The sequence below is a fragment of the Antechinus flavipes genome, chromosome 1 (assembly GCF_016432865.1).
Source record: "Antechinus flavipes isolate AdamAnt ecotype Samford, QLD, Australia chromosome 1, AdamAnt_v2, whole genome shotgun sequence".
Classification (NCBI taxonomy): Eukaryota; Metazoa; Chordata; class Mammalia; order Dasyuromorphia; family Dasyuridae; genus Antechinus; species Antechinus flavipes.
This window is the reverse complement of record NC_067398.1, coordinates 676,157,583-676,182,978: the sequence shown is the minus strand read 5'-3', so window position 1 is coordinate 676,182,978 and position 25,396 is coordinate 676,157,583. Positions and strand designations below refer to the sequence as shown.

General features: G+C 47.3%; 1 protein-coding gene across 2 annotated transcripts in view; it reads left to right on the top strand.

Moving 5' to 3' along the window:
- Positions 1-24,805, top strand: part of CCDC124 (coiled-coil domain containing 124) — a 39,840-nt gene extending 15,035 nt beyond the window's left edge. The window contains exons 2-6 of one of the 2 annotated variants that reach the window (XM_051972377.1): positions 2,722-2,893; positions 20,677-20,863; positions 21,680-21,794; positions 21,963-22,187; positions 24,367-24,805. In XM_051972377.1, the coding sequence (XP_051828337.1) occupies positions 2,735-2,893; positions 20,677-20,863; positions 21,680-21,794; positions 21,963-22,167 (666 nt within the window). In that variant the 5' untranslated portion in view covers positions 2,722-2,734 and the 3' untranslated portion in view covers positions 22,168-22,187; positions 24,367-24,805. Of the gene's footprint in view, positions 1-2,721; positions 2,894-20,676; positions 20,864-21,679; positions 21,795-21,962; positions 24,343-24,366 lie in introns of those variants that run through there. The other variant, XM_051972376.1, reaches the window with a different exon arrangement.
- Positions 24,806-25,396: the final 591 nt, after the last annotated feature.

The window sequence follows — 25,396 nt, the reverse complement described above, 5'->3', positions numbered from 1 at the left end:
ATTTTTGAGTTAGAAAGTCTGGTGCCCTGGCCTTGGCTGTTGGCTCCATTGCATCTCCTGAAGCAATTCATAGATCCTTCCCTGAGTTGTAAGATTAGGAATAAAATGTCTGTCACTCCCAGGGCTGTTAGGAGGGGAATGGAAGTTTTTGAGTTGAGACCTCTTTAAAGAACTGCCTAAAACTGAGATATTTAAAGGTCCAAATCTCCTAAGGACCAGCTCAAAGCATCTCTCACTGGCAGCGGCCAATATAACCTACACCTGATTGCTTCTGGTAATAAGGAACTCATTGTCCCCCTAACAGCCTGTTCCATCATTGGCTAATTTGCTCCTCTTGAGCTGAAAACCTACTCTGTATTACTTTCTACCAAATAATAGCCCTTTAAATATGTGAGTACATTCCCATTTTTTTCAACTGCTCCTCTTAGGATGCTTCCTCTTAGCCACACATTTTTGCTTGTAGATCCAGCTGATAAATGCCCCTTTTAAAGTGGGCTCCCCAGAATGGGACACAAAATCTCAGTTTTAGAGTAATGGAGAAAAAAAAAAAACCCACACCAAAGCAAGGTGTTTAGACTGGAGGAAAGGCCTGGAGCATGGAAGCTCCTTGTGGATAGAGGCTTTTGATTGTGTCTGTATCTCCAGTATATTATATTTAGGAGATATTTAAAAGTATTTGTTGAATTTTGCAAATCCTGTCCTCTATCTTTGAGAACACAGTCCAGAAGAGGGCATTCCCTTTGCTTAGCCCTCTCCTTTTTGTGTATCCCACTCTCCGTTGTATTTGTTACTTTTTTTTCCCATCCACCATTTAATTATCTTTATATCTTGGTTGTGAAACATAGTGCCTTCCAGCTTATAGTGGATGCTTAAAAATTATTGAATTGAAAATGCAATACAATATCCTGTCTTGTATAAACCTTTTAAACCACCAAAAATATGGTTGAAGTCTTTCCCCTCATAGCAAAGGGCTTCTCTGTTATGTCAAGTGCATCTGGATATTTGAAATGAGGTTGAATTCAGGGAGAAAAATCTATCAGGTTCTATTTGAGAGAGAGCTCTTAGGCTACCAACTGGGGGACAGGATGACAGTCTTGTCAGTGACTAATTCCCTGGAGATAGGAGACAGACACCCTCCCAGACCAGGGGAAGGGCTTTCCAGAAACTGCTGTAATGTTCCTTTCCCTGGAGAGTTCTAAAATTATTTTGTTGTATTTTGGTGGCTGCAGGCAGCTGGAAGTCCGCCTCACTTCAGCTGGGGTTCCCCCAAGGCTTCCCTGGGTCATTCTTAGGGCTGATTGGCTCAGGGATCTCTAAGGGCATCTTCCCTAGGAGTCACAGAGACAAATCATGGGATACGATAATATCACTTACAAACAATAAATCTACCTCTGGCTTTCTGTTTGATATTTTCTAAACTACAATTCTCAGGTCCTGTGGGTATTGCCACTGCTGCTTCCTGTGGAAAGGAGGACCAAATCACTATGCCTTGCAAACATTTCTGTGTCAGTTATAAAGGTCCATTATTCACATTTATTTTGCAACTGGTTGATAAATTGCAAATGCTTCCCTTAACTTGTCCCAGTAGCTGTAGGAAAGAAAATTGAACAATTAAAGCCCTTGGCCCTTGTGTGGAATTGGAGTAAAATACAGTTGAGTTATCCATAGCTATATCTTGCCCTTTCATTGCTCTTCTTGGTTTCTTTTCATCCTTTTTTAATATTGGATAAGGAAAATGCATGAAGTCCTGGAATCTCAATTTCCTAAATAATCTCTTAAGATTCTTTCCAAAGAAGAGTATTCTATGATTCTAAGCCAGGGATAAAGGCAGGACTTTGGAGTCCAGATCTCCTGACTCCCCAATTCATAGTTCTTTCCATCAGATTCTTGATGTTTATAATGATGACCATAAGTCATCAACACTTTTGATTCTGTTCTTTATACTGTTAAAAAAGACAGGCGTGGATGTGTGTATAATCAGTTTCTTACTGATTTTCATCCAGAAGAATTAAAAATGTTAAAAATGCTTACATGGGGTTAGCCTTCAATTATCTGAAAGAATCAGATTTATGGTCCTTCATTCAATGAGGGTCAAGGATGATTGGCATTTTAACATATTTGATTTTTATTTTAAGTAGCAAAACTATACCTGAATTTTGAGGTACGTTTGAAAAACTGGGAAAGGGATAGTTAGCCAGTTTCTCCCCAGGAATCTGGCAAGTATGAGCAGGAACCAGGTGGAGAAAGGTTGACTAATAGATTGCCAATTTGACCTATAATAGGTCTCATTTCACCCACACACAAAACAGTTTTAAAGTTAACTCAAGTAGGTTGGAAAGAACCTCTACAGAATGTCTGGGCCCATGGAAAGCAGGACCCATGTTGTTTATTGGAGTTGTTCCTAGGCGCTACCTAAACCTCCCCTCCTCCAGGAAGTCTTCCCTTGGCAGCTCTATCCCCCACTGTCTGTCTGCTTACTGCATTGCAGTTTTTAGCACACCATTCATAGTTTTGGAACGGTTCTTAGCTCAGAGGGTATCGGTGCTGAGAGGTCCACAGAGGGCCCCTGGGCCAGCTCCTTGCTTAGCCAGCGATGGGCCCTGACATCTTCATCCCAAGGCTGCACTGTGGGTCTCTGTGCCAGGTGCTCAGTGCGAAGCGAGGGGGACGGGCGGCCTGGAGTCCCACAGATTCCTGACCCTTGTTCTTCTCTCCCTGAAGTCCATGCTGAGGGATGCCCAAGAAGTTCCAGGGCGAGAACACCAAGTCGGCCGCTGCCCGAGCGAGGAAGGCCGAGGCCAAAGCGGCAGCTGATGCCAAACGGCAGCAGGAGCTGGAGGATGCCTATTGGAAGGATGACGACAAACACGTCATGAGGAAGGAGCAGAGGAAGGTCTGTGACGGGCTTGTCGTGCACTTCCCGGGGGCCCCCTCCCATTCCTCCCCAGATTCAGGTTAGAGGAATTGGGAGTGTTTAGCTCAATGAAGAGAAGCTATAGGCAGCCATGATGGCTAACAGCATCTCTGAGTGGCTTGGGACAGGGCCCAACGGGCAGAACTGGGACAATGAAAGGGAACTGCAAAGAGACAAGTTGCTGTTGAGTGTTAAGGAAGTTCTAACTGTTGGAGCTGTCCAGCAGTGACATGAGCGGCCCTCAGAGTGAATGAACTCCCAGTAACCTGGAGCATTTAAGAAAAAGCTGGATGGCTTCTTTCTGAGAATGTCGTGGGTGGGATCTGATGTGGTTTCAGCCATAAACTCTTTAAAATGGCCTTGTTTGCCATAGAAGAGGCTTGCTTCTTATGTTCTTTCTTCACCCATTAAAAACTTGATTGCTGACACTGAAATATTAGTGTTTACCAGTGGATATAAAAAATACATTAGAAATTTCCCTGAAACTAGGAATGGGGATAGGAGTCCATCTAGCTGGAAGACAGGATAGATAGAAAGAGGAAATGTGGCTGAGGTCACACTTCCTCCAGTCTTCCCTTATCTTTTCTGGTGTGAAGTGACCTTTCTCATCTGCACTCACAGCATTTTAACCTTCTTATTGAAATACTTTCACATTATTGTGTGGAGGGAGAAAGAAAAAGGGAGGGAAAGAGAAAGAGAAAGCTATAAAACATACACACACACACACACACACACACACACACACACATATGAGAAAGATCTCAGGACATGGAATATCAGAAATGGCGCCTACAGCATAAAAATACAGGTTCTTAGAGTAAACCCTTGATAAATACTTTTGGGGGTTTGTTGAATTCCAGAGGAAGAGAAACAGGCCCAGATTCAGCTCACCCTGAGCCTAGTGGTCCTTCCTTTGAATCCCTCGGGTCATGGGGAACCCCTGCTTGCCAAGACTGATGGGAACACTCTGGGCTCACTCTGAAGGTTGGGATGGTCTTTCTGATGTTGACCCCAAATCTACCCATCATTCCTAGTTTTCTGCCCTTTGGGACCAAAGAGGACAGATCTCATCTCTTGTCAATGGAAAATTCTCTTAAGTACAGGAAGACAGGGCTCCCTAAGTGTCCCCTTGGTTTTTCTCAGATAGTTGTTCACTTTGGCCAGAAGGTGGCAGGAGAGGACCGGAGGTAGCCATCCTCTCCCTGGCACTAAGGGGACTGTGGTGGTGCCGGGGGCCAAGGGAGCTGCCACCCATTCTCCTTTCTCCTCCGACATGTGATGTCTGTCTGTGTGACACTGGCACTGAGGGCCCGGCCTGGCTGGCCCCTCCCCACTTGAGGGAAATCATTTTAGGGTTCGGTGGAGCTTAGCACAGTGCAGGCGGGTGGGCTCAACTTGTGTATTATAGGACAGACAGCCCATAATAAGGATAAAGTCTTGGAGACTGGGAAGTGAATGCCTGGAGGCAATACCATGGAGAGTTAATGGGCTGATTCCTGTCACTGTGACATTACTGTTTATTTGGCACTCATTTCAGCTCTCGTTCTGGAAGTCCCCAAATGAATGTCTGATTTCCTTGGAGAGCCACATGAACATCCTTTGAACTAATATAATGTTCTAAACCTCTTATTGCAGTCTTACATTTTAGTCTGTATTCTGTTTTTATATTCATAGGATGTCAAATCTAGATGCCACCTTAAAACGGGGATGTAGAATTTGAAAGCTGGAGGGATTGTTGGAGAGCTTTTAGTGTTTCGCTCGCTGCTGAGAGCTCATAGTCTAGCAGAGAAAATAAGAGAAATTTATAGGAATATCACTACTATGACCCAGAATTGGATATAAGAACAGCAGCGAGGTGGGGAAGAGCCAGCCAGGATGGACCATCAGCATCAATGTCATATAGGCCAATGTCACATGTTGAAGGAGAAAGGAAAATGGGTGGCAGCTTCCTTTCCTCACAGCACCCACATTGTCAGGATAAGCTTCCTTGAGAACATTGTTCTGTGGTTCCTGCCATCCCTGCCATCACTCTGCTCTAAGGTCTCAAGGACTCTGCGAAAACAGACTTTCTCTCTGATGATGTATATTGCTCTCCAAAGAAATCAAGGCATTCATTTTGAGGCCTCCAGAAGGCACACCACACTTGATGCCTTTCCCTACAACAGGGCATTTTCTCCAGGCCTGACGGGTGTATAAGATTTCAGGATAGACAGATTGGGGGAGAAGACATTCCAATTATGAGGGTGTGTGTCCTAAACTAAGGCACTGAAAGACAGGATACATGCAGAGAATGTCCAGTACTTGGATTTGAAACTTGATTCTATGTGACTTGGAACAATTTCCTTGACCTCTCAGGGCCTCAATTTTCTTGTCTCTGAAATGAGAGGGTTGAATTCTATAGCCCCTTTGTGCAGTTTGATGAGAGTGTAAAGTGGGTGAAGGGGGAGTAGTGTCAGGAGAAAAGGTGGGAGAAGCAGCATGTGACAGTGCTCCAGGAGATGGAGCAGAGGAGAAGACTGTGGTTTGACTCCCAGCTCAGCCATTCACCATCTGTATGAGCTTTAACAAATTCCTTCCCTTCTCTGGATCTCATTTTCTTTTTCTGTAAAATGAATCTGTTGAACTCAGTGATCTCTAAGATCTATTACAACTTTAAATCTTATGATCTTATAAATGGAAGATCAATTCAGAATATGACAGGCCTTATATAGTAAAGAAGTTAAGGAATACACACATTTTCTAGAGGTTAGTCATTAGGAAAATGACTCTAGCCAGGTCCTTAACCTGAGGTCCATAAACTTCTTAATCTTCCAACAAATGCAAAATAATGTATTGGGTTCCTTAAATAATCCTATGTATTTAGTTTTACACATTTAAAAACATTTTTCTGAAAGGGAGTCCATAGGTTTCAACAGAATGCCAAAGGAGCTAAATGATGGATAAATAAAAATATGAATAAGACCTTGCTCAAGCAATCTGATCAGAGAAGAGAAAGAAAGATAATATTAAGATCAGACTCTATCCCATCTTGCTTGGATTGTTCATTCTTGATCCATTCAGAGTCAAGTCTTACTAATCCATCTCTGACCATTCAGAACCCTAGATCTTGAAAGTAACCTTAGAGAAGTCATCCAGCTCATATGTTGTTTGGGTACTGCTGGTGGTAGGAAATTCACTCGCTATTCAGTCTTGATTTCTAGTCCACCCAATTTATACCTTTGCTCTACTTGGAAAATAGGGCACAAAAAATATTCACATTGGAGGCAGCCAGATGTTGCAGTCAATAGAAAGCCTACCCTGAAGTTAGGAGGATCTGAGTTCAAATTCCTGCCTTAGAAACTCAACACTTATATATCAGCCACTTTTTTCTATTCTATACTCACCCACCACTGGCCTACTTCAGGCACCTAATACTTACTTCAACTCAGAAACAACTAATTCTTCTTTAAACCTGTCCCAGCATTATCCATCTCCATACCCTTGTTCCAGGCACTTTTAATATTAAATGAAGGAATGAAACTTGATATTCTCTGGAGCCTTTCTTAAGACCTCAGCTGCCTTGCTGCCTCTCATACTTCAGGTCACTCTAATGAGGATGACATAATCCTGCCATTGTTCATGAAGGAATGGACTCAAGAAATCTCTTTGACCCCTGGATTCCAAAGCTGGTGGTGAGGATAATCGTGGAAGTGATGGAGGCAATGATGGTCATTCAGAACTAGAAGCTGAGAACTGGTTTCTGACCCCTCCATGATCTCCTCATAAATATATTGGTTTTAAAACAGAATCAGACTCTCTGGCCACCAATTTCCAGATATTCTAAGTGAAATCAAATAGGGAACAGAGACATTCTGATTTTTCCAAAAGATAGTATGTTCTTGGGAAAACATATCTACTATTAGTGCAGGGATCCTTAACTTGTGTGTATCGTGGACCTCATCAGCAGTCTGACTATAAAATGCATAAAATAAAATACATAGAATTAAGGCTAGAGAAAATTTAAAAATTTTCCTCCTAAGGAAGGAATCTTATTCATTCTGTCCATTAATCCTCCAAGTTAAGAATTCCCTAAGGTATCATTAGTGTTGCTGCGTTGACTTATTAGATGTGTGACCTTAAGGACCAGGAGTTTTATCAGGGCCTATATTTCTTTTAAAATAGTTCCAGCTGGGAACTTGGAAGTAACCTTAGAGAGATCATCCAGGTCAGATGTCGCTTGGATACTGCTGGTGGTAGGAGATTCACTCTTTTCTATTCTTCCCAATTTGTATATTCTATTTGTGGAATGTCAGAGTTTGATAAGACCTGAAAATACAGAGCCCAAGATAGTAGAACTGGAAGGGACTTTTCATATACAAACTCCTCACTTTAGGTCAGTTGTATTTGTTGGGAAGTTTTTTGTTATATTGTACTGAAATCTGCCTCCTTGTGACTTGTGCCCATCTCTCCTAAAAGGTCCTAGTTCCGCCCTTTGGACACACGGCCTAAGTCTGCCCTTTCTGATTTATAAAGGTTCCTCCCATATATGAAGATCACTGTCTTCCTGGACTGAGTATCTGGAGAGGAAGTTTGTAATCTTTAAGAAAATCCTTCTTCCCCAAGTATCCTCTCTTACTCGGGGTTGGCCATCCCCAGTTCCTTCAGCCAAACATCCTCGGCATGATTTGGGGACTCATCCCCTTCTGTTCCATCCAGTTTGTGCTCCCTGCCTGGAGGTGGTTTATGGTCTTGGGGAGGAGGGCTGCGGCTGTGGGAGGAGCAGGGAAGGTGAGAAGGCTCCTTCCTTTCCTCCATCTGTGATGTCATGGGTGCTGGCCTTCCTCCCATCACTGCGGAGCTCTCCAGAGCCTACATCCTGGAAGCCCTCGACTTGATTCACAAAATCCCACCCTGGGGGGATCACCTTGACTGCCTAGTCTGGCCCCCAGCCTCCCTCTGTCCCCGATCACCCTGGTCCCCCTTCTCAACATGGTACTCAGCTTGGGCCAGGCTGGGGGTAAAGGGCAGGGACATTCTCTCTCCTCCCTGGAAGCCTGGTCCTTCTTCCCATAGTGAAACGTCCTGAGCTCGGGGTCCCCAAACCCCCAGATCTTTGGCAAACTGCTGACTCACCCCCGTCTGGGATCACTGGAGTCTGTTTTTAAAACCAAGAGTCAGACTTGAGATTTAATGGGTAAGCGCTGTCTTACTGTGTTCTTAGCCTGAGTTCCCTTTTAGGTTCTGTTATCCAGCAGGTCCTGTTCTGGTCATCTGCAGACAGCCCACACTAATTAAGCACCAGCCTCTGCAAGGCCCTGGCCCCGGCCCGGCATAGAGGCAGACAGTCCTGCCCCAAGCGACATGCATATGTAAAGATCAGTAAGGAGTTGGGAGAGAGCTCGAACCCCGGGCTGGCTGTGCGGCCTTGGTCATGTCCCCCTCGTCCCCTTCCCCAGGTTGTCCGAGGCTCTAGCTAGAGAATGCACACCCAGCGCTTCGTTGGTGCTCACTACACCATCCTTACTGTACCAGTGCTCACTACTCATTGGTGCTCACTATACCCAGTGCTCACTACACCGTCCTCACTACACCAGTGCTCACAACACCCAGTGCTCACTATACTCACATACAAGGAGACTCGCTGACAAATAAATCCAAGGTGACTTGAGGAAAAGAAGGCTGACAGCTGACTCCTCCGGGAAGGCTTCCCTGAGGCGCCTTCCTCCCTCATCCTTCCCTTCTCGGGGTACCAGGGCACCTGCTGCCTAGCCATCTGTCAGCTGTCACAGAGCCTCCCCTCCTCCCACTCCAGCCACGCGCTTCCTGCGGCCCCTTGCTGGTAGGGAAGGACTGCGAGCTCTCCCTGGGAGCAGTCCTGGTGCAGGGCGGACGCCACCTTGGGCCCTGGGCTCCTCACAGGTGCTTTTGTTCTCTCTTCCTCTCCCTTCTCCCTTCCAGAAAGCTGCCCAAAGAGTTCTTTTTAAGAGGAAGAAAGACAAAACAGAGCAAGCCGAGAAAACGGGCTGACTGGTGTGCGGCCGGTGGGGGAGGGAGGGCCTGCTCTGGGTCCGTTGGGCTCTTTGCTGCTGGTTGGGTTTTCCCGTGTAGTCGCTGTGGTCACCATGGAAATCACTGGCTCGGCTCGGCTGCCTTCCCTCCCTCCACTCCTGGCCTCTCACTTCTCTGTATTCATCATATTCTTCCATGGCCGCCATGGGCTGCAGCTCTTCCCTAGCGGACGGGCATTTCCCTTGTTCCCAGTTCTTTGTGACCGTGGGGTGCAGAGCCTTTCTTTGAGTCACTGACCTCCTGGCCAACTTGGAATATCCCGGTGTCACAGGTGAAATTGCCCGGGATCACTCACCCAGTCGCTGGCAGAAGCAGGACCAGGTAGCTCCCAGATCAAGTCCTCTGTAGGACTTCCCCACCATGGTGTGAGATCTGCAGTTTGCCCAAGGCTTGGAGACCAGCAAGGAGGGGGTCTCTCCAAGGGCCGATATGACGGAACAGCCTGGCTCTGGCCAGAGGCCCACCGGGAGGGGAAAGGAGGAGGAGGGGCAGAGGCGGCCGAGCTTCCAGAATGTTAATGAGTCAGTGCCCCAGTGACTGGGCAAGGACAAAGCCGTGTGCGCAGGCGTGTCAGGGCGTCCAGCCATGCCGAATGACCAGGCCAGAGGGAGGGGTTTGTGCCACCTGCCCCCTTCTATGAGCTACCGAGCCCGGTCGGTGTCCCCCAACCCTGTTTTCTCCCTTTGATGGGGAGTGGCTAGGGAACTGAGCAATCTTTTCTCAGCCTGAATATTCTTCTGTTTCTTTCCTCTGAAAGTCCTTGGACCTTCCAGAGGCTGATGAAATGAGCCTGGCCACTATAAAGATAGCAGCTTATGTGCTTTTGGATATGGAGGGATTCTTTCATTCCCTTCAAATTATGGGATCTTTAAGGCCCCTCCTAACATTGCAGCTCTACAAACTTCCTATCAGCCCAAGCTCTTGAATAATGAAAGGGGGAGTTGGCTGGCCACTTGGTGGGCAGCGGGCCCTGAATTGGGAATCAGACGCAATTCTTTCAACTCCCATCTCTGCAATTTGTCATCTCTGTGACCTTGGGCCTTGGAGAATGAGGGGAGTTAGAGAAGTGCTGATTGCTAGGGCTGGAAGGGGCCTAAGATCTGGCCTAGCCTCTTGTTGTTCAGGCAGGGACTGAAGTCCAGGGCAGAGGACTCTCATCACCCTGGAGGCAGATTTAGGGCTTGACCCCAAGTCCTTCATGTCCCTTTGGAGGACTCTCTAGGGCCCTCATCCAGCTCTCCCTTTATAATTGTGCGTTTCTACTTCAAGCAGCTTCATGAACTCCTGGTCTCTTCCAGCTCTGACAGAAGCTAAAGTGGTGAAAATAAATGCTGGTTATCTCAACCCCCTTTCTTTCTTCCTTTTACCTTCTTATCCTTCCCTGCCCCCAGATCTTGGAATACTCTTCTCTCTTTAACCTTGCTATGTTAGTTTTGTTGGTAGAGTGAGACTGTTACAGATCTATCTTAATTGCCCCCTTCACCGTGTTTTAAAGTTTTATAGTAGTGTGAGAGTTTTTAAGAACATCTAAATGATCACCCTGGTTAAGACCATTATTCTTTTGCCTTTGACCTATCATCTACCTTTGAGTGGGAATGGAGGATGGGATGGAAATGAAGAATTTTCTAAAAGCTCCAAAAATGGGGACTCAACCTGGGCCCAGTTCATAAACTCAGGTTGCTTGTTTGGAGTAGGGTTTTTAAATATTTTTATAACTGTATTTCAAAATGTTTGGTTTCCTTTGAAATCTATAATTTTATGCTTTTAAAAATAATATTCTGAGAAAAGAGGTCTGAAAGCTTCATCATACTGCCATGAGGGATCAGTGACATAAAGAAATTGAGAAGCCCTGATTTAAAATATAATGCAAATAAAACTCTTATATCTGTATAATGTGAGACAATTTATAAAGCCCTTTCTGCCTTCATTTCCTGATTGGGTGTGAGCAGCCCTCTTCAGAAGAAGGAAGTACTAGCTGGCTTGAGGTAACTATTGACTGAATGTTAAATTGTCCAAGGTCACACATTGAGTCAGCTACGGAGCTGGGACTGGAATGAAGGTTTTCCATCCTCAGGCCTCGTGCTTCACCTGCCATCCAAATAGCTCTGATTTAATGTCCTTGATCTTCAGGATTTGTATATTCATTTCTAGTCTCCCAGCAAGAAACCTGCTGTGCAATTGTGGCTACAGTCTTAGAATATCAAGATAAACATCTGAGGCCTGGGGTCTTTCTGAGACTGACTATCTTCCCCTGCCTCTGAATAGAATAGCCTTGGTTAATGAGCACAGACTATTTTCCCCTCCCTTCCCTCCCACCCCCCAAAAACACACATACACAAGAAGCAAACATGTTATGACCTGAGGTAGGGCTCCCTTTTAAATGAGGAGATTAGACTTCATATTCCTTGAGCATCTTTCCTAGGTCTAATATCATGTGACCTAAATCCACCCACCCCTTAGCTCTGACATTCTATGTTCCAAAGACTATCCCAGCTCTCATATTTTCTATTCTAAGGGTCCTCACAGCTCTGGCAAGTGTTCTAAGGACCCTTTCTCTCAGCTCTAGCATTTGACCTCCTAAAGTTTCTCTCAGCTATAACATTATATGAGTCTCCCCTCTGTATCCAACTGGCTCTTCTAGTTTGTGCTCCTGTGCTGACATCACAGATCTTCCCATTTCATAGATAGAGAAACTCTCCACTGAGTAATGGGAATCTGGTCTCTGGGCTCTTGTTTCAGCCTTTGATGGTGCTTTGAGATTCCTAACAAGGCCATGTACATATTATGAACCACAACTCCCCCCTCTCAGCCCTGGAAAGTTGGCCGGCTTAGCTGGGGTGATGTCGTGCTACTCTTTCAGAGCCTGAGGAAAATTCAGGCAGAAGGTTGGATTAAACCAGGTCGCCTCCTTCCCTGCTGAGCAGCAGTGACACTCATTTTGCTTTTCTTCCTGAGCTGATGGTTTTGCTGTGAATCTGTTGCTGTCAGATATATTTAAAACCATCAGGCCATCCTGCCCAGGAAATTCTCAGAGGAAGGGATGCCTTTTTCGTTCATTCAACAGCCTGCCCATAAAATGGAATTATGGCTTTCTCAAATGCACCGGTTGGAAATGGAATTGCTGAGCTGTTAATGTGGTGGTGGTGGTGGGGGGGGGGGGGGGGGGGATGATGGCTTTGGGGCTGGGGAGGGAGTGCAAGAAGCCCTTTCTGATTTATTCTCAGCAAACACAATAAGTACACTATAAATAAGTCAGTGACTTTGCTGCTTGCCCTGTTGGGGCGGGTGGGGGGGAATAGATGATTTACAGCTTAAATAGGGGGATACAAATCCTGCCTGTGCTATAGCGGAGCTCAGCCTGACTCAGACTTTCAGCAGCCAGGGCCTCTCTCAGGAGCAGTGTAGATGTGACTTTACCCTTGTGATGCCCATGGCTCTTGTCTCTGCCATAGTACTCTCCTCCTCCTTGGCACCCCTGTCCCTTTGAACCCAGAAAGCTGACTGTCACACAGACTGTCCAGCTTCAAATGGACCTGCACACAGGGCAAACAAGAAGACAGGACTCCTGTCAAAAGTAGCCCTTAAGAGGAAAAAAAAGTAGACTGGAAGGAAGACAGAGAGCTCCTTGATGTAGTCCAGGCTCTCTTTCTGACTTTGCTTGTGACTTCAAGCTCCTTCTCTCTGCTCCTCAGTGTTCCCAGTGACCCTTACAAATCTGTCATTCTTTGTTCAGAGATCTTTGACCTTCGTGTCCTGAAAACCTTCCCAGTTCCCTTTCCTTTTGCCTCATTTCAGTGACTAAACTGATTTTTTTTTCTCATACTTTGGCTTAGTGTGGGGCAGTGAAACTTGGACAACTATGCCATTGACCTCCTGTTTAGCAAAAGCACAGCCATGAATGATTGGATGTTCAAATATATAGTCAATGTATAAGAAATTTAATTCACTCTGTGATTTTTACCCTGTCTGTGGATACCCAGAGTGAGCCAGTTAAGAAGTTTTCCATTCTGTTGCTTGTTCTGTTGTTAAGGCTGAAAGTTTTCTTGCAGCTCCATTTTGTTCCCCAGGGATCCACCTCAGACCTTTGTCTACTTCCTTCTTCCATTGCTGGCTGCCTGCCTGTCCACAGATGCATTACCTTCTTCCCCGCCAGTCTCCATCAGCAGACATTTTCTGTTGCTGCTCCTCTGGGAAGGCCTGATGCAGTGACCCAAGTGCTGGCCTTGCAGAGAGCTGCTTAGAACAGCTCTAAGGATGTTCGGCCAAAAAGGGAATGGGAATAAGAACTCCTCTCCATTTTGGTTCCAGAGGGCTGTGAGGTTTCCACGTAAAGTGTCCTCCTCAGGGGCTGTGATTTGGCCATATCTGTTACCAGCTGGGGGAGGTGCCATATTGATAAAGTATGAGCTTTCCCTTGCAAGTACCACTGGGTGATAAGGGCGTGTCAGCAACCAAATTCTGAAGTCTCTAGTTGCCTGGCAAGTGAAGGACGGGCACCTTGGGAAGGTTGTCGAGGGGAGGCAGAGCGGTTCAGCAGAAGGAGTGTAGTGCTCCGCCTGACATTGACCATCCTTGGGGCTGTGGGCCCCAGAACCTCTCTTAACTCCCTCAATTGCAGATGGACAGGACTGAACTTGCTGTGCCCTGAGCATCCAGGATTCAGGGGCATAGGACTTAGGACAGGGGAGGTCAGAGCTGACATCTGTCCTGCTCAAGATAATGGCCTCCTTTTATGTGAAGCCCTTTACAAAGAGCTCACTCACATTGTTTCATTGGAGGAGGTGCTGGTATAGTCCCCATTTTCCTGAAGAGGAAGCAGGCAGAGATGAAGTGATTTTCCTATGGCCATACCACTAGGAAGTGAAAGAGGCAGTCTTCTGTTCTCGGGCCCTGAGCTGGGCCTGGCAGAAACAGAACAGAGCGGGCCCTGGATGCAAGAAGGAAGCCCGGCTTCTTGTTTTATAGATGACCAGGGCTGGGCCCCGGGCCACCAGAGAGTTTGGCAGAAGAAGCCAAGACTTAGGGCTCTTGGCTCCCCTATCAGGTTTTCTCCCTTTTACAGCACTGACTCTTCTTGAAAAAGAATAAAGAAGCATCTCCATCCTTTTGATTGGAGTCTTGGGAACCATGACCTTTAGTGCCAGCTAGAAGGAATAACAATCTTCTCGTGGTTAGCTGAGCGGCCAAACTGCCGGAAGGGGCCTGAACATCCCTGAGAGAAAGCGCAAGCATGTGTTCTGAGCAGGGCAGGTGTGTCAGGCGGCAGTCCGGGCCAGGAAATGAAATCCAGCTCATTCTGTGCTGGCAAAGAAACCTTGGTGTCTTGTAAATAAACAATGAGTGTCCTTGGGGAAACAGCTTTTGAACAGATGGTTGGGTGAGGCTGGGGTGGGGAGCTGGGAGGCTTAAAAAAGAAGCCGTCGGAAACACATGGTCTGAGTTCCTGTAAATCCTGGGGCCTTTGCTCATCCAGAGACCCAGGCTGGTTTCAGGCATGTTGGTGATGTCCGTCTTATAGGAAGGGCGAGCTCTCTGGGTTTATTTGCTCCTTAGTGGCTTCTGTGAGGAAGCAACCCCAGAAGTGACCAGTGCAGCCCCTTTATTTTCATATAGAGAATCTGAGATTCAGAGGGGTGATTACTTGCCCAAGTTCATATGGAATGGGTGTAGGGCTCCAGCCTAGGCCTCCTGGCTTGCTGCCTCCAAGCTGCCCCTCTTTTTTAACATATGGAAAAAGTGGGAACTGGCAGTGCCTGGTCATGGACTAGGGATGGGCTCACCAGGACTCCAGCACTGTTGTCAGCTCAGAAGAGAGCTTGATTCTTCTCTCTAACTTTGGTTTTTGTTAATGGCATCTTCCATCATCTTCCAGTTAGCCATGATTGTAATCTTGGAATATTCTGACACTCTCAGCCTCACAGAATCTCCAATTTGGACTGTTCACTTGATACCTGCCCCTGAGCCCCCTCTTCCACATCCTAAGGAAGGAAAACCATGACTTCCCAAGGTAACCATATTGGGAGTCAAGCCTGGATCTGCTTATTGCCCCACTTTTCCCATTGCCCTAGTTCTATCCTCAGTACTAAACAAGAGTAATCTCTCTTCTGTAAAATAGCATTTCAGATAATCAAAGTGGTTTTTGTCTTTCCCTCCTCCCCTCTTTTCCCACTAGATGTGGGAGAAAGGAAGATCAAAGTTCAAACTCAGGCTCAGACACTTCCTAGGTGGGCTAATCACTTTTATTTCTTCTTGTTTCCTCATATGTAAGATGGGGGTAATAAAGGTACCTACCTGCCAGGGTTATTGTGAGGATCCAATGACATATATAAAGTGCTTTGCAAACCTTAACTTGCTGTAGGTTTCATTATAATAATGAGGATTGTCGTCAATATCATAATCATTCTCTTTTTCAGATTGAGCCATTTCCTTCAGCCAGTCCTCTTGTATCAAAGGTCCCTTGCCATCCTGGACACTATTGTGGGTGCTTTTCAGCATGTCAGTATCCTTCCTAAAATGTCTTTTCTTCATGTGGTTTGGCCAGGATGGGGTCTGTAGTTCTGCACACTCTTCTTCTGCTCTCGTTTCTTTTGACTTAGATTGAACCCACCCCACCGTCCATTAAAATCCCTAGTCTGGGTGCTAGCCACACTTCTCCCTCTTTGTATCCGGAATGGCAATTTTATGAGCTCACATCAGAGCACATTTGGCCCATAATTTTAGCCTATAATGACCTTACTGAGGTGGGATTGTCTCCCAGCCCTGTCACTCCCCTGGCTTTATTGTCATCTGCGTACCGGATAAACATGGCCCTTGTGACTCATCCAGATCATTGATAGAAGTGTGGGCTTATAGGGGACAGCTAGTTGACACAGAGCACCAGCCCTGAAGTCAGGAGGACCTGAGTTCAAATCTGATCTCAGACATTTAATACATCCTAGCTGTGTGATCCTGGGCAAGTCACTTAACCCACAGAGACTCCCAAATCATTCATCAGAGACCTCTGTAAGAGCTGGCATTGGTCATTCTTTGATCATTTAGTTAGAGTGATTCTGCGGCCTAGTTCTTCTCTTCTCTTCTTCCCTCTCTCCATCCCTCCTGTTCACCCATTATGGAACACGCTCCCACCCAGAATGTTGCTGCAGCTTTCTGGTCAGTCTTCCTGGCTCAAGGGTTCCCTCCATCACTCTTCAGCCAGAGCGGGCCACAGTGCAGTCCCAGGCCTCCAGGCCTTTCCAGTCTCCTTATACCTGTCTTCCCTTCCCTGTACTCCACCATCTGGCTCCACGCATTGTCATGGGCAGTCTGTGTCCTGATCTCCCCGATTTTCCTCAAGTTCTGACTAGATCCCACCTTCTACAAACAGCCTTTCCCAGCAGAGACAGCTGCCGTTGCCTATCCTGTAACACCTTGTTTTGTACACAATTATTTGTGTGTTGTCTCTTTGCCTTTCTTTGTGTCCCTAGCATTTAGCACAATGCCTGGCATATAGTAAACACGTAATAAATGCTTATCAACTTCTTGCTATTTTGCTCTCTTAAGTGGTCATCAAATCAGTCAGTAGATATTTATTAAACCCCTACTGTATGCCAGGAATTAAATTGCAAAGATGAAACAGACCGTGTCCTCAAGGAATTCTTTGGGAAGAGACCATGTGGAAACATACATTTTTAAGCACTTAGTATGTGCTATTTACTGTTGAGATCTGGGCATAGAAAAACAAAAATGAAACCATTTGTGCTTTCAATGGGTATCAGTTTCTCCCCTTCCCCTCTCCTCAAATAAATATATAAATGCAGTGTGTTCTGGCCACCCTCTATAAGCAGGGAAAAGCAAAGAAAGCTCTGACAAGAAGAAACTCCATTTTCTTTCTGATAGTTCTGAGAAACATGAGCTAAGTCCCTACAGAACAGTACTAGTTTAGCCTTAATATCACTGCCTCCCAGGTTGATTTCCCAGTTCTTCCCCCAGGCAAGCCTGGGGAGTGGGCAGACAAGCCAGGCCCAACGCTCCCAGTGCCAAAGTGTCCCAGGCAGAAACGAGGGCTTCGCCCACTCTGTCCCACTGATTTTGACAAATTGCTCTGAGGTCATTTATAAAGCAGCCAGGGAGGAGAGGAGCCGATGGCGGCCGCAAAGACTCCATACTCTCTCTCTGAGTGACACGGCAGCTCACGGGCTTGGGGCCAATCCCAGAATCTTGGCTTCATGAGGCCGTTGCAGCATTTTCTCATACAGCTTCTATCTTGGACCTGGGAGTGAACCTGACCAGATTTGAGTTAGGGAGTCCAGAGAGCACAGTGGAAAACCATAAGGAAGAAGGGTCCGATGGGAGAGATTGGGTCAGAGCCACTGCCTTAGACTGGTCACTTAACTCTAAAGGGCCACACTGGGCCACTCCCGGCTCTGACTCTAGGCCCAGGGGATCTCTCTTGCTAGGAAAGGGTAGAGTTAGGATCCTTACTCCCTCGCTTTTCTCCTTGCTAGCAGATAATGACTAGATGAGAGCTCTCCAACTCAATCTCTCGTCCTGGCCCACCAGCATCTGGGCTTATGCCTGCCTCTCCTTTATGGCCAGGAGGAAAAGGATTTTTTCAGACCTCCTTCTTTTGGCCAAAAGGGGGAAATAGTTTCCTGTTCTCCATATGCCCACCAAAGACTCTGTGTACTTAGGACTGCAGCAACTTTCTCCTACTTGCCCTTCCAGTCCCATCTCGGTAGTCATCTCCCTAAAGTCTATCCCTGACCATCTCTCTGCTTGACTTTTGTCATGGCACCTCTCCATGGGCTGTGGCAAAAGATTCCATGCGCCAAACTAGCTTTGAGGCCCTCCATGATTCGACCCCAGCTTCCCTTTGCAAACCCATCTCCCATTGCTCCCATTCTGTATAGCTAGGGAACAGAGGGGGCTGGGCCTGGAAATCTAGCTTCAGACACTCACCAGCTGGGTGACTTTGGGCAAACTGTTTAATCTACCTGCTTCTGCTTTCTCATTGTGAAATTTCCTACTTCCCAGGACTGCTGAGAAGCTCCGATTGGACAACATTTGCACTTTGTAAACCTTAAAACTAGGCTACACAAATATAGCTGTTATGGAAGAGAACTGGGCGGCACAATGAATGTAGAGCTCTGGAAGACCCAAGTTCAAATCCAGTCTTAAATGCTTACTCATTGTGTGATCTGGGGCATGTCAAGATCTATAAAATGAAGATAATAGCACCAAGTTCCCAGAGTTGTTGTGAAGAAAGTGAAATATGTTCACAGTGTTTTACAAATGTTAAAGCACTATAAAAATGCTAGCTATTATTCTTATATTTCAACCAGAAAGAACTATTTTCTTTCTCTCCCGTCTCTGAAAAAAAGCATAGATAAGAAAGTAGTGGATCTGAAATCATGTGGCCCAGATTTCTAATGCCGCTTCAGTGTTTCCTATCTGTGACTTTGGCTCAGTTGCCTAATAATCTCTTTGGGCCTCAGCCTCTTTGTCTATAAAGTGAGAAAGTGGGTCTGGATCTCTAAATTCCCACCTAGTCCAGTGCTCATAAATCATTGCTTTCCTAATTCTGCTGTTGCAGACATTAACCCCTCAGCCTTCTTTATCTCTGTTTTCCTTTCTCTTCTCCCCTTTACTGTATTTTGTGGTGTCAGCTAATCATTTGTATATCGTTACTTCCCTTACTAGATGGAGTTTCTTTGAGGTCGCCAATCATGACTTATTTATCTCTGAATATGTGCAGAAAGAGATACTAAGTGATTGTCAGGCAATAAACATTTATTAAGCACCTATTACATACCAGACAGTATGCAGGTGCTGGGGAAACAGGACAAGTAAAAGAGAGCTATTGCTCAATCTAATAGTGGAAAGCAATCCATAGAAAGAAGGGGAAGGGAGGGTAGGAGGGAAGCATAGACAGGCACAAGTCCTGCAGGTACTTGCCTTGGGTCCCCATTGTGAATGGAGAATCTGAGAGGAGTTTCCCATGATGTGTTCCCTCACTAGTCATACGGAAAACAGGAGAGGTAAGAGTTTGTGATTCTGCAAAAACACTGAGATTTCTAGAGTTGTTGATGAAGGCCAGAAGAACATCCAGGTGGGAAGCAATGGCTCAGTGACTGGGAAGGCTCAGACTTCACTCAGGAGATGGTCTTTCAGGTTAGCTGAAGAAAGACATATTCTAAGGCCCTGCCTTGTTAATAAGCATGTTCCATTCTTGAATAATTCTGTGGGTTAGAAATTTCTTTCTTAAATTGACTTGAAACTTTTTTCCATAATTTTTTCATATTGTTCTGGGAAAAGTCCCCAATCCTAAGTTCAGTCACAGTAAGCCTCTTTGACTGTGTAGGAATGGAGTAGAGCAAAGGAATCCTAAACCTAGATCAGACCTTTCTATTTCTCATTCATAGTCATTCATCTTGCCCTCCCTAACCCTCATTCTTTTTCTGATGTAACAAGGTTCCCTGTGTTTGTATTTTTTGTTTTATATATTTACATATTCTTATGTATTTTTTTCTTCCCACTAGAGTGTAAGTTCCTTGAGATTATATGTAGGGATTGTTTCATTCTTTGTACAAGTATCCCCAGTGCCTAGCATAGAACCTGGAACATAGTAGCTATCCAACACATGCTTATTTGGTCTCCAGTCTATTTCTGTACATCTCAATTGCAGTGAGAGGGGGAACCCATTACCTCTTTTTAATTTTTTTTTTTTTTTTGCTGAGGCATTTGGGGTTAAGTGACTTGTCCAGAGTCATACAGCTAGGCAGTGTTAAGTGCCTCAGGCCAGATTTGTTTTCAGGTTCTCCTGATTTCAGGTCCAGCACTATCCACTACACCATCTAGCGCACCCCCCCCCCATTACCTGTTTTTAAAAAATATATTTTAATTATCAAAAATCAATTCTTACACATTCTCCCTTTCCTCCCCCTACACACACACACACACACACACACACACACACACACACACTCTGTAAATAAGAAAAACAGAGCCCTTTCAGCACACATGCAGAGTCAAGCCAGCAAACGTTATCCAGAGTCTGCCGGCTCTGGGATGGGGAATGTCATGGGTCAGTCATTGGCCTTGCTCAGAGCTCTTCAGTTTCAGTTATCTGTCCTTGCAGCGTGGTCCTGCTGTGATATAAATTGTTCTGGTTTTGCTCTGGCTTCACTCCGGATCAGTGGACTCTCTGAAGCCCTCCCTCCTCCTCTCCATTTGCAGATTGAAGCCCGAGTAGCTCTTCCCAGCAAAGGGCTCCCCTCAATTTCCATCTTTGGCACCAAAAAAAGAGCTGCAGAGGCATTTTTGTACTCGGGATTCTCCTCTCGTGGTCTCTCCGGATTGTGGATCTCTTAGTGTCACAGAGTAAAAAGAACCCATCCTCTCTGAAGGGCACATTCTAGTCTTTACTGTTAAAAAGTTTTTATTCCCATTGAACCTAAGTCTGCTTCTGCCACAGGTCCTACTTGGTCCCAGCTCTGTCCTTGAAGACAGAGCAGATCCGTCCCGCTTCCCCATGACCGCTCTCTGGCGGTCGTGGACATCAGTCATCTCAGCCGTCGCTGGGCCTCACTGGCCCTTCCTTGACTGGTGCTTGGGTGCCATGTTTTCACGTCTCCCTCTGCTCCATCTCCTTTCTAAAGTGAATCCCCTTAGCCCGCGCCCAGGAGGCCTCTCTGAGCACGCAGGGATTGACCAGGTCCTCTTTTCTCTTTCCACAGGAGGAGAAGGAGAAGCGCCGCCTGGAACAGCTGGAGCGCAAGAAGGAGCTGCAGAGGCTGCTGGAGGAAGAAGACTCCAAGCTAAAGGGGAAGTCGCCCAAGCCGCTGACCCCTGGCAAAGTGACCCGGGCCCAGATAGAGGAGACGCTGCGCCGAGACCAACAGCAGAAAGAGAATGAGGACACAGGTAGGCCCCTGGTGCGAGAGCCTGCCGGCTGGGCCCACCGCCCCGGGCTCAGCGCTGGGGCTGCAGGGCAAGACCAGACGGCCCGGCTGGTCTAATGGGACAGAGCAGACAAGGCAGCAGTGGGACTGCCGGAGATCAGATCCACAGGGGGAGGCCCAGCCTGAGGGCATCACAAGGTGACAGGAAGCCGGGAGGAGAGCCAGGCCCAGCAAGGGACAGCGCCTTGTCCAGAGCCGTGCGCAGTCTGCTTCGCACCCAGTTCTTGGGTTCTAACTCTTTCTCTTTATACTGAACCCTGCTGCCGCCCTGAGTAGCGCTCTCTAGGCTAAGGGAGAAGAGGTCCCACCAAGGATGTGGCTGAAGGATCAGTGCCACAGCAGATCCCAGAGTTCACAGGCCCCGGCGTACTTGGCGTGGGCCACATGAGCAGCTTTCCCCGTCTCCCCAGTCACTAGATAGCTCAGATCTCTCCCTTCAAGACCAGGTGGGAGCAGGGGTCTGCCTCCATCACTGAGCCCGGGGATGGGGCGATCAATGCGGGCAGAGAGCCTGGAAGATTAAGTGCACTTAGCCTTTCCTACATCCCCCTCTTGGAGACAGACACAACTTAGCAGCTTTTATCTCAACTCAGCAAAAGTGTTCATGAAGTGTGGTGATGTACCAGGACCGTGCAGGGAGCTGTAGGCCGGCCCCCTGCTTTGTGCCCCTTCCAGGCTCACCCTGCCCGCTGGCGTGACTGGTGCTGTGGCACTCTTGTCTGGGTCCCTTTTAAAACTCCCCCCACCCCCACCTCCCCGTTCATTCTTTCTATGACAGTTGACAAACCAAAAAGTCACCTTGAAGTTCCCTTGGAGGAGAATATCAACCGCCGAGTACCAGAGGAGGGGAGCGTGGAAGCCAGAACAATTGAAGACGCCATAGCTGTCCTCAGGTGCCAGGGCCCCCCGGGGGCCCCGGAAGGGAGGAGGGTGGCAGAGGTTGGGCTCCCAGGCGATCCTACCCACACCGAGCCGATCCCCGGGGCTTGGGGGTTGTGCTCAGGAGGCCCCCCCTTTGGCCTCCTCTTCCTGGTCTTGACCCCGCCCCATCTCCCTTGCAGTGTCAGCGAGGACTCTGACCGTCACCCTGAGCGCCGCATGAAAGCTGCTTTTACTGCCTTTGAGGAGCTGCACCTGCCCAGACTGAAGAAAGAGAACCCCAACATGCGCCTTTCCCAGCTGAAACAGCTGCTGAAGAAGGAGTGGATGAGGTCCCCCGACAACCCCATGAACCAGCGGACCATGGCCTACAATGCCCAGAAATAGAACTTGGGGAATGGAAACAGGCAAGGGGAGAGAGGGATCCACCCCAGTCTGGACCGCCGGTCCTCCGGCTGCCAACTCAGGCTCTGGGTGGGTGGGAAGGACAGCCCCAGTTAGAACCAGTGGGATTTTTTAAAAACCCATGCCCCTCCCCTGTTCTCAGTACTACTGATTAAAAGAGGAGTCACCCGTCCAAGGTGCCTGCTGTCTGGCCTTTCCTGCTGCCTCCCTGGGAACACGCTTCTGCCCTCTGACTTCAGAGCAGAAGGGTCCCCATCCCACTCCCTGACCCAGCATGACAGCACTGGCCACCTTTTTTCTTCCTCTCTCTGTCTCTGTCTGTCTGTCTGTTATATCTCTATTTCTCTAATTTTTTTTTTTTTGGGGGGGTGGGGTTGGTGAAGATACAGCTTTAATTTTCATCTGCAGGATCCCAAAGTTCAACATCAATTTCTCAGGCCTCACTGACTTTGGCATGGCAGGGAAGGGGCCCTCTTTCTCCCTTAAAAGGGGAAGTTGAGCCTGTCCTGGGTGAACAGGGCTTCTGCCTGAATTGGGATCTAGATCCTAGTTTTCCCTCTCCCCATTGACCTTTGAACTTCATGCTGAAGTTGTCAAGGGAGATTTAGGTGTATATAACTGGCTTTTCCCTCCTCTTGTGCTTGTAATTGCTCAGAGGACAAGTGAGTAGTGGCCCCAGGCTCTATAGGTTAGGCCCCTGCTCCCTCCTCCATGAGACCCCCTCCAAGCTAGTTAGATGGACCAGTTACAAGCACACCCCATATTCCCTTCTCTCTGGTCATCTGCTTTTTGCCAGTTTTATCATGTACCCGATTCCTTAGGAGCACGTTCAGTCACAGGTGAAATTGGCCTCCAAGGAACTAGGTAACTGCCTTCATTGTGGGGCTCACTTAATTCCCACTGGGGTTATGGGTAGCAGAACTGAGTTCCTTAAACCAATAAAAGATTTGGGTAGCATTAAAAAAATTTTTTTTCATAATAAGTGATTTAAACTTAATTTTACTTAATTCTCCCTCCACTATCTAGCCAGAGACTAAAAGTTGCCCCTTTTTTCTTTGTCCCCCTACCTTCTCCTTCCCCATTTACTGTCCAAGGTTCCTGGATTTTAGCAGCACAGTGCTTATTGACTTCGTCTCCCACCTGCCATCTCCCCACCAAAACCTAAGGGGCACAGTCGTAGGCACAATTCAATGGCCACCACTCCTCAAGTGAGAGCCCCCACCCAGAGATGTTCTATTCTAGGCCTAGCTAGTGCCGAACCTTCCTGCGCCCACCAAGGAGTTCCTTCTTTCTCAAGGGCTTGATGCACGTGTTTGAGGCTGTAGAAGGCTATATATAGCTGCTGCCTCCGAAAAGCACTTGCACTTTGGGACCCTCGAATTTTTCAGGATATCAGAGTTTCTCCTCGCCCTTGCAAGGGTTACCTTCAGCGCTAGTAGTAGGACAGTAGGGAACTGAGCAAGTAAAAGGCAGGGTGACCTCTATCCAACCCAATCTCTTTTCCTGCTTCCTTTTCTTTTCTTTCCTTTACCAGACAGATAAAAGTTTGCATTTTTGGTTTTAACTTGCAGACAACTGAATACTACTTAAAGGACCCTCCCCTGCTTAGTGTTAGGAGATTTCTTCCCTTTTGAATTCCCCTGGGAAGTATTTGGGCTTCTGGGAAATTAAGGGAAGGGGGCTTAACCTTGAAAGAACCAGGGAATTTGGAGCAAAGTGCCTGCTCCCCAGGTTGAGAGAGGGACCAGAGGGTTCCCAGGGGATTCTCTGGGCCTGTATGGAGGAAGAGTTTAGGGGAAAAAAACTCCTTTTGATTAAGTGGGGGAACCTGTTCTCCACACCTGGAACTTTTCTTTTCCCTTCCATGCTGAAATCCTATCCATTCTGGAAGGCCTATGGCCAGGAACTTCTCTGATTACCCTGCTCCCCAGGAAGAAGCAAACTCTAACCACAGCTTTGTGTCTGGGCCCCTCTTGTAAGCTTTATCCCCTTCTCTTTGCTGTTGTAGTTAGTCTCCATGCTCCTGTCTTTCCCCAGCTAGCTCCCAATGGGTAGTCCATCCCTGTTTTTCCCTCTCAATGTAGCCCACAACAGGGCCCTGCACACAGATACTCAGTGTGCGATCCATTCATTAAATAAACAGAACTGGGTCCCAAACCTTTGTCTCTATCCCTTGTGTAGGTGTCTGGTATCTGTGACCCATTCTGACCCGTTGCGTAACACTTGAACTCCAGAAGGAGGCAGATGGCTGTTTCTGCAAGAGCCCTGGTCTGAGCATCCCATTTCAGGCAAGGCAATCCCCATCCCCTGGGGAGAGCAACGTGGACACAGCCTAACTTGTTAACTAATTGGGGGGGGGGGGTTTACAGCCTGGGAGAGAGAAGGGGCTCTTGGGTGAGGATAGCCTGATGTCTGGGTGAGGGCCATACATCCCCTTCCAGTTCTAGCCTGGGAGTTAGGGAATCCCTTTTGGCAGGGGACAGATAGCTGGTGCTCCTGGGGGATTGAGTGATGGGCCTGCTTCCTCACCTGTAAAATGGGGATAATCACAGCCCTCTGTCTCAGAATTGTTGTAAAAAGCATTTAATGGGTGCTATATAAATGCTGATCCCTTCCCTTCTCTGAACCTCTTCCTTTCCAATGAGGACAGACACTTCCCTTGCTGCCTTGGCAGGCACCTAATTATTGGGGGCAGCCCATTTGGGACAGCTGAATGGATAGAGTTCTGGACCTACAGTCAAGCATTGTGTCTCTGGGCAAGTCACTTCAGCCCTGCCTCTATTTCCTAATCTGTAAAATAGGATTAATAATAGCATCCACCATCCCCTGCCGTTTTGAGGATAAAATGAAATATGAATTGGACTCTCACTGCATTTTGGGGACAGGGGGACAGGGGGACAGGAAAGCCTTTGGGAGAGTCCTGGGAAACGATCCAGTTTCTTGCGGCGGCAGCACGAAGCGCCCCGCCCCTCCCGTGCACTGCGGCATCCTCCAGCGGAATCCCCGGCTGGTGCGCATGCGCCACCCAGGACGGGGGAATCCCTGCACACACCCCCTCTCTGCAGTCCGTCGGCGAAGGCTGTTGGGGAAACCGGCTCAAACTGGAGCTACAATGAATTATTGATCCCTGCGGGTGGGGTGGGGGTGCTACGAAGTGAGCTTAAGGAAAGGCTAGGCAACCCCCTTTCGTCTCTGCAGGCCTGCCCGTTGC